General features: G+C 33.1%; 1 protein-coding gene across 1 annotated transcript in view; it reads left to right on the forward strand.

The window, feature by feature from the left end:
* The window catches only part of MAN2A1 (mannosidase alpha class 2A member 1), a 107207-nt gene that overhangs the window by 44566 nt on the left and 46895 nt on the right, over positions 1-15746 (forward strand). Inside the window, exons 10-12 of the mRNA XM_063181356.1 lie at positions 3522-3707; positions 5022-5136; positions 7942-8009. Coding sequence (XP_063037426.1) covers positions 3522-3707; positions 5022-5136; positions 7942-8009 — 369 coding nt within the window. The remainder of the gene's footprint in view (positions 1-3521; positions 3708-5021; positions 5137-7941; positions 8010-15746) is intronic.

The following is a 15746-nucleotide window of genomic DNA, read 5'->3' on the forward strand; positions in this document are numbered from 1 at the left end:
TGGCATTTCCAAGCAAGCTTGGAAAGTAGTGTTTTGGAGGCAGATACAAGTACCTTTTGGAAGAGGAACTGTATCTAGCAGAACTTGTTTTATTTCTTCCAAGGAATCCAGTTTTTACTGTGGTAATGTGAATGATTCATCATAGGAATCTTTAATTTTCAGTGAAAATAACATTGTTTAATACTGCTGTTGGAGAAGACAAGATGCACAATAGAACAAGAAAAGAAGGACAGATAATAATTTTATAAATTGAATTATCTAGCTAATTGTTTTCTCAGTTTAGATTAATTTCCTGTCTGTTTCTTAAAATGCACCAAGGATTTAATTTCATTCAGCTTCATCATAGTTTATTTTTTTTCAATATTTTTAGGTTTGGTTATTTAATTGTCATTTTCCTGTTTTTTATTACATAGATTACAGAAAATTTCATATGAGTTTGTTTGTAGTATTTGAAACTTTACATTAATAAAGAGATTCCTTAATTTAAATGTTTCAGTTGACTTCAACTTCTGAAAAAGGTATAGATAAAGAATCTCTGGAGAAACACTAATCTATCAATGCTCTTATGTATTAAAGTATAGTTTTAAAAAGTACCTGGCAAGTTTTTAGTTTTTCATTATCCTTTGTAAATAAGATCTAAGAAAAAAATGTATAGATGTGTTCTCATTGTTTTAATATCAGGTTTTTTGTCAATGTTGTTTTCAGAAACCATGACAATCTTCATGGGGTCACATTAGCTATGAGAATAACAGGAGTAGGGTTTTTTTCTTTTATTTTTTATTTCTTTAAAGTCAAAGGAAATACAGTAGGATCATACTTAATCCTCAGATTCATGATAATTATTTCTGTAGTATGTTTGAGCTAACATCCCTCTATCTATCTGGTGTATGTCCATATTTGTGAGAGAAGCAGCCATGAACAGACGGTAAATAAATGTGTAGACGATAAATAAATGTGTGTGTGTGCTCTTTACCAAGGATGAAGGTTTTTAAATTCAAGCGATATCAGAATTAAGCAGCACTTCCCTGTTACATAATAGCCAGGAGATAATACTCAGCCCAGGACCCAATATGAAAACTAACCATTTAAGCAAGAGAAGAGTTGGTTGTTTAAGGTTTTTCCTGTTTAAAAAGAGTTTTTTTTGGGGATGGTGTAGTAAGGAAGTGTAAGAAAGCTTAAGGATTTTATAATGGAGATTGACACAGTGATTTGAGTCATTATTGACTTTTTAATCTTAAGGGGGGGAGGGAGGGAGGGAGGGATGGATGGATGGATGGAAGTAGTTTGAAGAGTGATAAAATATGTGGCCAGAAGTTTATTTAATATAATGAAAAGATTTAAAGAACAGCAGCATAGTTTGAGACAAGTTAGGGACACATTTTTTTGTTTTATTAGTTACTAATGTAAACAGGGAAAAATTACATAAATCTGCAAAAAGAAAATTGAACTAATTTAGTAGGTGAATACTAAAGTGATACTTCTAATTATACAGATGGATAGAAAACTCTACATCTTGAGAGTTCAAACTCTCTTGGAAATATTATTTGTGTAGGTTAAATTTAAACTGGACCTAGGTAAGGGAAGTTAGTGTAGGCTTTGACAAATAAGTGAAGCAAATTTTGGTCTATTTGCAGTGTTCTATCGGGGACAGATGCAACAAATTAAAATGAAGTGGAAAATTTCTGAAAACTGTATTAGGTCATCTGCAGTATTTTGAAACAGATGTGAGAAAACCAAGGCTTTATACCGGTTATATGGAAAGGGATTAGATGCTTAACTATAAGCTGAAGTGTTCTCTAATACAGTGTTGTATTTTTGAGTGTCTTTCATCATTGACCATTGAACCTTTTTAGTGTTTAGAAAAATATTGAGATATGAAAGGAAAATTCTGCATCTGAGAGATGTCCTTATTAATAAAAAAGAAAATTAAATTAAAATTATTTGTGGGGAAGAAAATCTAACCTTATTTTGAGGACTAAAATTTGTTGTGTTCTCTTCTTTATAGCAAAGTTAGGTCAGTGTTTAGTGGCTAACTTGATTTTTTAAAAAAAGGTAAAATGCTTTAGGACAGGGCTTATTCATCCACTAGATGGATGAGCATCTGATGACTTTTTTTCAACTAAAATATTTTCATTTTTCTTTCAAGTTAAGCTGCAAGAGGACAAAGTAAGAGGGATTTGTAGAAGTAGGAATTTGCATTTAGCAACATTTAAATTACAGTGATTAAGGTTAATCTAGCACTGGTAATTAAATATAGGACTTAAAACTTCCTAACATCTTGATTTTGTGTGTAGTTTATGAGCGATTAGCTAACCGGTAAGAGCAAAATCTTCACCTGTTCATGAAATATTGACAATATGAGAATAGTTTAGGCTGTTATATGAGTAGCGCACCTTTCAGTTTACTTGGGTACATGGTAGTTATATAAACAACAGTTTATATAACACTTACCTATGTGTTGTATAAAATCAAGAGAAAATGAAATCTAAAGGAATTTTTCATGTTAACAATTAATACCATACATAGTCTGAAAACCAAGTGGTTTTTGTTAATTTTTTTTGTTTTCTGTAGTTTAAAATTCAACACATGCCCTCACTGACAACTTCTGTAAATAAAAGAGCTAACTTATTTTCCTTTTCTTTTTAATTTATTAATTGCAGGCCTAGAAGTTAACATTACAAGAAAAATATGTTGTTGTGATTTCTTTGCTTTTTATATCATTAACCTGCATCATCTTTGTTGCTTCAAGTACTCGAGAAATGTTCATTAACCTCTAATAAATTTTGAAAAATAGTCTGACACTTTTCGGCCTTGCAAAAAGAGAACTATAACATTTTAGGAGAAGATAGGAAAAAAGTTAACAGATGTTTTCGCAGAATTTATGCAGGTAATTTTGTCATTTAAATATTCATAATAACTGGAAATTATGGGGATATTTTTTGTAAAATAAATTTAGATTCTCATAAAGCAAGTGAAAATCTAGTAATATTTTAGTGCTAGGTTTTTGCAGCAGAAATAGAAGAGAAAGGCTCTGTAATTTTGGAATCCAATGTTCTCTCCAGGTGACTATGTAGTAAGCAGTTGCATGAGATGGTTAAGTCTTTAGAAGAATTTAGTCTGCTTTAAGTGCAAATGGCAGAATAGATATTCAGTAGTATACAGATTAGGATATTTATTTAAAACAAATTTATTTGATTAATAAGTTGTTTTTTGAAATGGAAATAATATGGTTCTTGTAAGGCACTCTATCCATGCTGTGAGGTTTTAGGATCAATTCCATATACCTCTCACACATTTATGACTGTATATTTTAGTTTGCACAGTCATATTTTCATTTTAAAGGTCTGTTTTCCACCACAGAAGTCTGGTAGGAAGCTGCAGTATGAAGATATGCTAAAATGTGCAAGAACAAGGTTTATAGAGCTTATGGAACTATTTACCATTTATTCTTCAGATCAAGCATGTATTGCTTTTTACATTTTAACCCTGTAAAAATACTTGATTATTCTCTGCAATTTCAGGGCAGCTGAAATTCTCTATTCCTTGGCGTTAGTACAGTCCAGTAAATCTGAGAAGATGAGTGTATTTCCTTCTGTGGATAACTATAAATTGCTGACAGAGGCTAGGAGGAACCTTGGACTCTTCCAGCATCATGATGCTATTACAGGAACAGCCAAAGATTGGGTAGTTGTGGATTATGGCACCAGGTAATTTATTATATATACATAAACTTAAATCTTAATCTCCTTTTGCAATTTTAAAATCAAAGTGTTTATTTCAGACATACAGATTTGATACAGCAACGTACTCCACTGAAAGTGTGGAGGTGCTCTACATGAGAAGTAGATTTGATTACCCATGCTCTTCATTTACGCAATGTTTTTGAACCCTCTGAATAAGAATCTGATGTCCAAACAAAATTTTGATATTTCAAAAGGTAGACACATTACTGAGATTTCATTAATAACAGAATTTTTCAGCAGTAAGTAAGAGAAGTTTTTGTATTTCTCTGTCATAAGCAATAATCAAAGATATGCTAATTTAAGCATTATTCTTCGGAAAATCCCACACCCTCTGTAGTGTGCCTATCTTAAAAGTGGGAAATCTTTTTTGTGTTGAAAGTCTTCTACTTAACTTGTCTGTTTATTGTCTCATCTGGGCGGTATTTCTAAGTATTGCAAAATTATTCTGCTAGAGTCTTAATAGAATTTTTTTGAGAACTTTGCATGAGATATGTATGTCTGTGTATGCACGTGCTTTAATTATGGGTTTGTTCAAAAAATTGCTTCATATTGGAATGTTAAGAACTAGTAAATTTAATTAATTGAGGTGATGACGGTAGGCAGATGATAGAGCATGTTCATTAAATAAGTAATTGTTTTAAATGCATCTAAAATACTCTTGTTTAAAACTATTTCATGACAAGTATTTTTAAATTCCATACATTGAATCTACTATATCATAAGTATTCACAATGCACTTAGTTATGAGAGAGTGAAATAAAGGCTTTTTTCACTTTACAAATAAAATTATCCAGCTCTCTGTCTTCAGAAATTTGTGGACATCCTGGTAGTTTATGTAGTTTAAGCTTATATTTTTTGTGTTTCTGATTGTTCTCTTAATCCTGTGTAAACACAGTCTTGAAATTCTGACAAATGTTTTGGGCTTGTCTCCACTATAGAAACTGAAAATCAAATATACAAACTGCAAACTTTCCTAAGATTAGCATTTTGAAAAAATACTTGGTATTTTGAGAATACACCTTTGGTAGCACAGCGTACAGGAGGAGATGTACATCACTTTCAGTATGCAAGACAAGAATATAATTCAGAATATTTTTGCATTTTTCAGGCTGGTTACCCATTGCTGCTATTCTTATTTTCATGCTATGTTGATGCTAACATTCTTATTTATTTTTCTGCAGTTCATATTTTTGAGTTCTTTAATGTTTTTAAATTTCAGTGTTACAACATTGAATAAAACCAGTTGAAAACTAACTAAGATTTTAAATGTTTTAACAGGCTTTTCCATTCAATAATGAATTTGAAGAAAGTAATAATTGACTCTGTTCATATTCTTATCCTAAAAGACAAAAGTGATTATAACTATGACACAGCAACTCCACTCCTGAAGATGGTGAGCTCTCTTCCTTGATTTTTTCCCAAAATGAAATGTGAACTATGTCTTTGAATTCAGCTTGAGTAACCCTGGGAAATGTCAGAACTAAATTTGCACCTAATGCCTTCTCAGAAATGTGCTACTTATTGCTATTTGCAATAACTGAAGATATTGGAAATTAAAAAATGAACATGTCAGCAGTTGATGCTGAAAAAATGCCCACACGGCTAAAGGAAAGGAACTTGTTTTGTTGCCCTTTTTGAGTTAGATAGTAAAAGCAGATGTTCTAATTTTCTTGTGGGCATAAATGTGTTGGTGAGTTAGGGGATATACATGAGCAAATATAGTACAGTAAGTAGTCCTGTATTTTGACTTCGCTTCACAGAGGAACTTAATAAATATGGGAAGAAGAAAATTCCCATCCCTAACAGAAGTGTAACCTTAGTTTGCAAGATTAGGTCAAGACAAAACCTTGTGCTCTTTTTACTTTGCTGAAATTATTTGAAAGAGGAATGTTTGATGAAATGGGCGATAAGTCAGCAATGGATCCTCATGTATCATTTTGAGACCTATTTTACAGTAAAGAACCCCTTGAAGAAACACACTTGCTAATATTGCTTCCTTTCAGAATTCTTAGTTTCTTCACTTTCTGAACAAAAGTGCTTTTCTGTGACAGCTATGATTTTTAGGAAGTCTACTTACTGCATTTACCCTGAAGATAGACAAAATGAGATGCTTTAAGTTCTTTGTGCATAAGCACAGCAGGGTTAAGACAGTCTTTCTGATATGATTATCTCACACTTCTGACATAATGAACATGACATACATTCTACTGGTTTAGTTGTGCCAGGTGTGTCATATCTTGAACTATTCTTCCAGTCACATGTATACATAAAATTTTTTTGTTAAAATAGTTCTTTATACTTTTTATTACTTTTATACAAATATATATGTATAAATATATGCTGCATGTGTAGGCTACATGCTTGTGAGTCACAAATATATTAATTTTTCTCCTCTTTGGAAAATGAATGTGCACTTTCATAAAATAGGAATATTTTGAAGGCATTCATGGCATGAAGGTTTTATTCCTGCTCTAAATTATATTGGAAGATGTTGTGGTGTTACATTTTACTAAACGTTTGTTGTTCCTGTTCTTCATCAGTCTGGATTAATACCACCACTGCATTGTAGAAGTACTAATTACTGTTTCAGCTGTATATTGCCTAGGAGCATACTAATTCAATAAGCTATTATTACCACTGTGAAAGCAGAAATTAAAGAGTAAGTTATTATGGCAATGAATTTATTGTGTCTATATAAAGCAAAAAGGTGATTACAAAAGCAGATTAAGATTTATCTGTTCACCACACCACATCTGCAGTGTATCATTAATCTAGTATCTCCGCTATGCATTGGAAATAGCAAAAAAAACTTTTCAATGTGCTATTTGTAGACTGCTAACAGGAGAACTTAAGGGTAACTTACAGAACACCTCTGCAAACCTTGAGTTCAAGTTGGAAGTTCAAATACATTCATTTTGGAGTGGTATTTTGGGGGCTGATGGAAGCTGACATCAGGAATTGCTCAGAGATGGGCATTCAAAGTGGATGTCAAGAGAATTGAGAAAGACACATGATGAAGACTGTAAGACTGAAAGTGGCTGTTGTTTTTGAGGGGAGAAGAAGTCAAAAACACTTAGAGGAACAGAGCACAAAATCACAGCAGCAGCATTCCAGTAGGTAGCAGGGACAACCAGGGAAAATTTCTTGGAGGCAGAAAAAAGGAGGTTGGGAATAAGACACTATTGAAGTACTCTAGAATGATACCACTTGCACTTTTTCTACTCTTTTTAATTATTAGTTCCACACAAAATCATCATGGTTTTCTCTATTAATACTTTGTACTTCTTATGTTAAGTTTTACAAACTCTACACTAGTATGCAAACAAAAAATCATTTGGAAGGCAATACACTGATAATGAGAAGACCCTTTAAGATCCCAGAATGACCCAGCTTTGGTTGGATCATGGATGAGATTGGAAATCTAAAAAAAAAAAACTGCAACCATTACACAATTCCTGTACATTAGTTCTTTCAGTGCAGAAGGAAAATGTAAATGTAAGTGACAATTGCTAGACTTGAAAAACATGATTTTAAGGATGTTTTGAGGAACTGAGAACTCTGCACTTCAATTTCAAAGTCTGTAGTGGTCACCATTGTAAGAACTGACTGGAATGCACTGTGAATCAGCAGGCTGGTCTCTTAGGCTATGAAACGATGACAGCAATGTCTCTGCCTTTCCTCAGTGGAAGTGAGCCCTGTGCCACACCACACCCCAAATTATGTTTTTTGAAACTTTTCTTTTTGTACAATATAAGGTAACAATGAGAGCTTGCAGAAGACTATACAGTGATTGCTTGTGGTAAGTGCCCAGGAGCATATTGTTTCAGAGTAAATTTATAGTAGCAGAAATTTAATAAAAATATGTGATAAGTATTTGCAAAATTTGAAGGAAGTCTGTGATTATGAAGGCTTGTATGTAAAAATGAAAACACAGGTGTAATAATTTAATAATGGAATCTAATAAAATCTTTAATGAAAACAAATATTTCCCAGTGATTTGGTCAAAGTAAGTGTCTTACTTTTGTCAGTGTGAAGTACTTGGTTTATTAGATTTTGTTGTTTGTCGTCCTCAGTAACAGGCTAAAATAAGATTTTATTTCTGTGGTTTTGTACTCCACAAAATGCATATAATAGGCAACGCTCATATATTACTTACTGAAGTGTATTCAAAAGCGAATTCAAAGATGTTCTCTTGTAGGATGATGTTCAGGCTTCTCAAGATTCTTTGCCACGCAAGACAGTTATAAAGCTGACATTGCAACCAAGGTAAATAATTTATATATTACTCAGTGTATGCGATTCTTTTAGCAATATATGTTTTCACTACCTAGTAAGTAGTTTTTTATGCCATTTCCCTTTTTTTTCCAAATGTTGCCCAAAATAGAACAAAAAAAAATTAATTAATAAGTTACTCTGGGAAATTATGCTAATATTATTATGTCTCACTGAAAGAGGACACAGCATGTTAAAACTACAGGCATTTCTCACATACCACAGCTGAAGTAAGTGTTCTGTTTCTGTGTGCTTTTACAGCATTGTAATACTAAATAGATTGTCCTTGAGAGAAGCAATAGAAGATTCTAAATAGGCAGAATTACAGGTGCCTCAGTTAACTCTGTGAGCAAAATGTTAAAATTTTATAAGGCCTAAAAATCACAGTTTATAAATTCTGAATTGATTTTAAAAACCAAGTGGAAGATAAACTAGGATTCTGTTTTTTCTTAACTCCAACTTACTGTTCTATTAAGAGGAGTTACTTTTTTTTTATATGCAATTGTAGGGTATTCTGCTGAAATTGGCATCCTGCTATGTCCATGAACACTCAGTATCCCACCTGAAATAATGTACACATTCATTTAAAGTGGCTGATCCAAATAAAGTGAATAAGATGTCTGGATATGAAAACTGCTGTCTGTGTAAATCAAATAATGCAAGGTTTTTGCTTACAGAACAGAAGATTTAAGATTCATTTAAAAAGCAGTGAATGCTGTTTTTCCTGATGTTAGTATCTGCTTTCTCTAGTTCTAGTGGCAAACTAATAACACTTACTTGCTTAATTGATGCAGATGTCCAACTATTCAGCCGACTAACTGCTGAAGTGTATATATATATAGTTAGAATCGTTAAAAAAAGTGAGTAAGGTTTAGTTCTTGTGACCTTTCGGGAGAAGCTGTCTTCAGTCTTCCAGCACTAAATATACACAATGTGTCTAGTGTATGCTTTTCTCTAAAGAATGCTTTTAAAATAGGACTTCTCTTATTGGAGTGCTATAGAGATGCTAATAGATTATCTTAAAGTTGTCCAAAATGACCAAGAACTCAGGTGCTTATTTATTTAACAATAATGTTTTAGCTTTTCAAAATTATTTCCTCAGGTTTCTTCACTGGAAGAGGATTGTATATGTAGTATATAAGCACTGGGTTGGAAGCAACTTATGATGTAGATTTTCTTTGCTGTTTGAGGTAGATTTGTTGCCTTTGCTCTGCTTACCTAGGTTAGCTGTTGAAATTTTCCCTGTGCCCTTTTCATCCCCTAATACACCTTTTGTTTGCATACAGTGTTCCACTTTTGTCTCTGCATAATATGCTAAGTAAGTTTTCCCCTTTTTGATCTTAATTAATTTCAGATATTTGCTCTTTTTTTTCCTCCTTCTGACTTGTAAATTAAATAGATATACATGACATTACCAATAATATTATTCTGGCTACTGCTGGTAGTCTCTAAACTGGTCTTAGCTTACTAAGAAAATAGTACTAGTAAAAAATTGCTAACTTTGTTATCTGGTACTGTGAAGATACCATACAGTCATATAAGGTATGATATATGTCCCAAAGTCTGCAGTCAGAAATATGGGAAAAAGATTGAAGAGGGGAAAAAGGAGACAGAAAGGGCAAAAAAATATTATAAGGAAATATTGATATTACTGACTAAATCCTGGGGTTTTTTTATATCCTTTTTAGAAAACTTTGAAAGTGTTTCACGTAAATGTTTTACTTAAGTGTACAGTACTTCATGTTTCATTTGTTGTTAAAATTTTCTTTTGAATATCTCTTTGTTAAGCTGTTTTTGCTTATTAAAATTAGCTTAGTTTCTTTAGGCTTCTAACTTTATCTCTGGTTGTAGTCTGAATCTCCACTAAATTTATTACCATTTGGAAAAGTGGTATTTAAAATGTCACTGTAACTACTGGTTAAATCTAATATATGATTATTATGATTGCATCTGAATTTTCTTGTAGCATTTCATGAGAAATGTTATTTTCAGTAGAAGCTTAAACTCAACTCAATAAATCTATTATTAAGAATTACTATGCTTGAACTTCAAACTTTAAAGCTTTTAAAAAGGAAACTGGTTTTTTTCCATTTAAAATTTTGGAGCATCAGCAGACTTTAGAAACTAATTTTCACCAAAACTTTGTTATTTGCTTATCTTCTGTTCTTAATCTTCTTTATTATTCCTCTATGTGTAATTGAATCTCTGGATTTCTTTCTGCTAGTGTGTTCTAATATGTCATTATGTGGCATAGAAATTAAATCAGTGTAACTGGCAAGGTGTTTGATTTTGATTGGCTATTTAGCTTTTCTTTGATTGGCTATTTAGCTTTTCATATTTTTGCATTTCTGTGTCAGAATTTAAAAAAAAATTATATTCTATCTTGGTTATTCTTACATAAGTGTGGGTCATATCACCTGTGCTTTTAGAGGGACACTGCTGATGGGAAACTCATAATGGCTTTTCAAATTTCAGAGTTTTTTTTTCCTTATTTTACTGATTAAAATATAACCAGCTTTCTACAGGACCATAGTTGGTAGTGTGCTTTTTGCCTGTTTCATCCATCCTTCCTTTTGTGTATTTTTTAGTTAAGTGTTCTCTTCACTGCTCATGGAAGTTGTAGTTGGTAGTGAAAACTGATCTGACAGGCTGTACAGGAGACCAAGGACAACTCGATTACATGGAAGAAAAAGAAAGCAGGAAGAAATCTCTCATTCAGTTGTTAATGTTCCAGTGTGAAGTATCTCCATATTGTTGTGTAGTTGAGAATTATATTTCAAACTGCTTCTAAGCAGGTGCCACCTGTAACCTCTTTGGTATTGTTTCTGCCCACACCTGTGCATCTTTTCTCTGTAGTGCTGTTGTGATATCCTAATGAATCCAGAAATGTATTTTTAAAGTAATGTGTTAATTTTGATGAAATAGGTGTACAGGATATTTTCGGTCTTTGACTTCATGACCTCAGCATGACTAAGTGGGCTAATGATCAGGCTTTTGAATACTGAAATTATGGAGTCTTTAATGACACTAAATCCATTTTAACTGATAAATTAATATACATGATTTTTTAAAAAATATTTTGTTTAGCTGAAAAATGGAGCTTTCACAAGAAAATATCCAACTAGATATGGAACTACTTCTGTCTTGCTCTGAAGTTTAAAATTACTGCATGTCTTGGAGACAAAGCCCATTGAGCGTGCTGCTAAACTGGATGCTGGCTCATACTCTCTTACTGCCCAGCTATTTATAATAATAGGTTTTCAGGAACAGTCTACCAGAGCTCATAGTTTCTGAAAGGCAAAAGGTTTGCCCTCATTGGACTTGGTGTGTGGGGGGTGTGTTTGGAGCTCCTGTTGTTTAGGCTGTCAGCAGCAGATCAAGGGCACGCTGACTGTGAGGGGAGGGGTTTTCCAGCTATTCCTGTCTGTGCTGTTTTCTGGACATAGCATTGCAGGGGAGCATGCTACACGACCAAATGACTGGATTGGGTGTCAGCACCAGCTTGCATCTTGTAGTGGTCTTGTTTGGCTCAATATGGTGAATCATAGTGAAAAGGCCTAACAATGGCAATTAGGTTTTCTCTTCTTCCCCCTTCTAGTTTTAACTCTTGAACCTTCACATACCTGCCTGAGCAGTTTCAATACTGAGTTCCACTGCACTCTATCCTATCTGAACTGAAGATACTATGGTAGTGAAAAACTAAAAAAAAAAAAAAAAAAAATCATCTATTTAGGATTTTTTTGTGCTCTACCAGCTATTCTTGTAATTTTCCCACAAATTACTTTTGTCAACTGATCTTAGAGGAACAATATGATATGGTAACCTTCTTATCAGGCCAGTTTTATAGCTTAGCAGACTATAAGATAGCTTAGCTAGCTGTTTCCATTAGCTGAAATATTTAGGTTGCCCAGAGGATTAATTATGGGAGGATATAAATTATTTCTTCAAAAATCTGTCAAAGCAGTTTAGTGATATCCACGTTATAAAAGAATATTTCCTTTTTTTCAAATAGAGGCTACAAAATAATCTTGGCTATTATCCTGACTTTGTTATCCATGATCAGGTTTTGGCATAAAGTTGTATTTAATAAAGTTTTGGAATGAGTTTTGTTTATACCATTAGGTCCAAAATGCGTGGTATTTTTTTCAGAAAGAAAATCCCAATTTACCTCTATAATTTTTCAACTTGATAATATTTTCAAAAATTCACTTGGCAGGGTATTCACTGCTTTCTCAATACAGCATTTTAATGCAGAAATTAAAGCTATATTGCTGACTTTAATATGCAATAGAGAATAATGTACCAAAGTAAAAAATTTTTGACAGAGCAATGGGTATGGTACTGTGTTTGGTTGGATGACTACAGCAAGAATAATTTGAGAAGGAAACTTTGTTAGTCGCATGCCATAACTGTGTCTTTGTGAGCTTAGAATGTGACTGGATCAGGGTAATATTCTTCATTTGGCAACTTTTGCTTTGGTGGTGATTTTTTTGTTTCCTTTCCCCTTGCCTTTAGAAGGACTCTCCAGCAGCATTTGACATTTTAATAATAAACATCTTAAATTCCTTTTATTGCTTGCATGATTTCAGAGGCATATATTCCTAGTTATACTCCAAAACAGCTGGGGAAAAAAAGGACAGTGGAAGAAAAGGTATTTTCGAAGCTCAATGAAGAAAAAAAAACAAATTTAAAGAAAACAGAAAAGAATGCAGTAACATTTAAGTTGTGTTCATACATATTTGTAGCAATTCATGCATTGTTAATGTGCACACCTGTTTCCCAGAGAAGAAAACAGATCTTGAAAAAACAAGCAAACAAACAAACACTAACCAAAACAATACTTCTAAGTTTTAATTGGATGAACTAGTGATCACAAAATGCACAATCTTGTGTGTTTAAGTGAAACCTCTGTATTAGTATCTTTCAGGGAGGTGGGCAGGATGAATACTCATTCAGTCAAGCCTTAATACTCGCTGCTTCTATTAAGAAACAATGCATAATTAAGACCTTCTATTAAGCGCACAGTAGTGCAAGTACGTGAAAAATTAGAAAACACTTTAGAGGTGATATATGAAGAGCCTGCATTTAATTTCCAATACCCCAGCTGCTTAAGTTGGATGCGGCCTAATGGTTTTTTGAAAATTACTTTAAAGTATTAATCTCAGTGTTCAGCTGCCTGATCAATTTACTAGATTTCAGGTGAGCTGTAACCGCCAGGAACATGTTTTGTTTGTAGTAAACTCAAGGTCATTTTGACTAAATTGATTGGATATTTAAAAAGCATTCTCCTTGGTTTTCATGATGGAAGAGCTGTTGCAGAGGCAATGAAATGCTTGGCTGACTCAGGATAACTCACACGTCTGAATCTTGAAATGTTGCTAAATGTGAACTTGAAATAACTGTTTCAGTAAAAATCACTCCGTTAAAAGTGGTGCTCATTCAAATTGAACAAAAAAGCATGATACATTCGTTCATTCTGTTTTTTAGGTGGAACTTAGCTGTGCAAATATCTTTATGACCAAACCAGCAAACTCTCCATTGACAATGTCTAATGGGACAGGAAGTGAGGGGTATGGAAGAGTTTCACAGCACCTTGATCCTTTATTCTCACTCTTTTTGTAAGGTCATAATAGTTTTTCAGAGATTTCTGGATTTTCTGTGTGAGTTTTCTACTTTTTGTGTTAAAAAAAGTTAAAAAATGTAATTCATACAGGCTTATCTTAGAACTGACTCCAGGCACTGGTAATTGACATCTCATTAAAAGTTATCTGTGAAGTCTAAAAACAAAACAACATGAATGCCTGGTTTTGTTTGAGGGCTTTAAAATTGCATGGTGGTACATTTTTTGAGGTATGATAAGTTTTCATTATGAAGAAGAAAAAAGCAACTTTGATTGGCAATTAATTGTACTTCAAAGCTTTTTGTGGAAATAATTTTTATTTTTTAAAACTTATTTTTTGAATGCTATGCTTCTGAATTCAAGTTATTCTAAAAGTTGTTACATCTCAAACTTTTAAAGATTAATTTTTAGTGTATAAAAATTCTTATACATCAAACTTTTTTTCAGTTTTTGGTCTTACTGTGGATGAACCAATGACAGTCTGTTCTAAATGTTTTTGTCTACTGACTGTCTTTGAAATTGCCACTGCAAAATTAAACCAGTAAATAAGTTCTTAATTTGTAGGATTCATAGGATCTTCGCTGTTTTTCTAAGTTGCAAATTTAGTCCTTTCATTTCAATACATGGAATATCAGCATCTTTTGTGGGGGTTTGCAGTACCAGTACAATCAGGCAGTGAAGGTGTTTGATGCTTCAGTAGCTATAAAAAATTACAAGATTTAAATAAAATATGACAGTTAGGTCTTACAATAAATTTCTGGTTTCCTCTGAGAGCACTGCAGTGGAAATATTGTGAAATGCAGAAGAAAGAGGTGAACTAAACATACTCTATGGGAAGGAAAAGCCTGAGCTTGTTTTCAAAGCACAGAAAGTGATCATTATGAAGGAGCATGGTAGTGAATGGTTGAATACAGCTGAAAGATCTGCATCCTATGCATGTACTTGTTGAAGAAGCTTTGGAAATACCATATACATATTTTCAGTATATTAGTACATTTGTGTATTATTTCTTTTTTTTCCAGGCACTGGCCCCTTCAGCCTTTTTACTGGAGTTACCTTGAGGCAATATTGTAGTTAGTCCAAGGCTCTCAAGGCACAGACTGAAGTGATATGGAATACTTAAAAGTCTTTCTGCTCTTCTGAACCAGATTTTTTTTCCCTTCTAAATGCAGATTTATAAAGCCTGCACTACAAGAGGAACAAGGAAAGGATTTTAGTGAAGGTACTTCCTGATCCTGAAAAAGTCAGGGGGCTTCAAGCCCATCTTGGACCTCAGAACATCTCACAACTTTGTGGTAAAAGAAAAATTTAAAATAGTGCCTTTGGACTTAATCCTTTTATCCTTAATTGGAGAGTAGTTATGTGCTCCAGATTAGGATATATGTGCCACTACAATCCATCTAAATCATAGGAAGTATGTGTATCTGGCATATGTAGTAGATACATAACATTTAAAAGTCTTGTCTTAGGTTGATGTTGATTTTTTTCGTGTTCTCGAAATATATAGTTCTTGCTGTGCTGTTGTCTGTGTTTTTTGTAAATGCTGTTTTCTTGAGGTTGTTCCATGGTTTGTTCTTGAGAAAGCCATGCAAAGGTCCTGTTTCCTGTGAGAGTGGAGGGATGGATTGTGTGCCTATTGTCTGCCTAATGCTGCGCCTTTTACATGAGCAATGGATATTATAAAGATTTCTCTGTAGAGTTATAAAGGAGAGAATTCATAGGAATGCATGTTGTCTCAGCTTTATTAATGAGTCTGAAGTTCAGATTTGGGGTTGTCATTAGGAAGGGTATTCCTACAGTGATTCTGAAATGTCAAGCTAAGATTATTTTTTTATAAGCACAGAATCACTGGGGTTTTTTTATTTGTATGTTAACCAGAACTGTCAGACATTACTACTTTTGGAAATAATATGTAATTTTAGCGTAGCTCTATTTCTAAACTATATTTTTCTTTTCAAATGCTGTTATAATTATGGCATTGTATTGTGTTAGTTGCAGCTCTACTGAAGTAGATTCTTGTGAATTTAGTTATTTATTTGAAGTAGCTCCTCATTTCCTGATGTCATCAGTTTAATAATATAAAGAAAAGCTGATCCCTGGATAATAGGTTC

This window comes from Melospiza melodia, chromosome Z, assembly GCF_035770615.1.
Source record: "Melospiza melodia melodia isolate bMelMel2 chromosome Z, bMelMel2.pri, whole genome shotgun sequence".
Lineage (NCBI taxonomy): Eukaryota > Metazoa > Chordata > Aves > Passeriformes > Passerellidae > Melospiza > Melospiza melodia.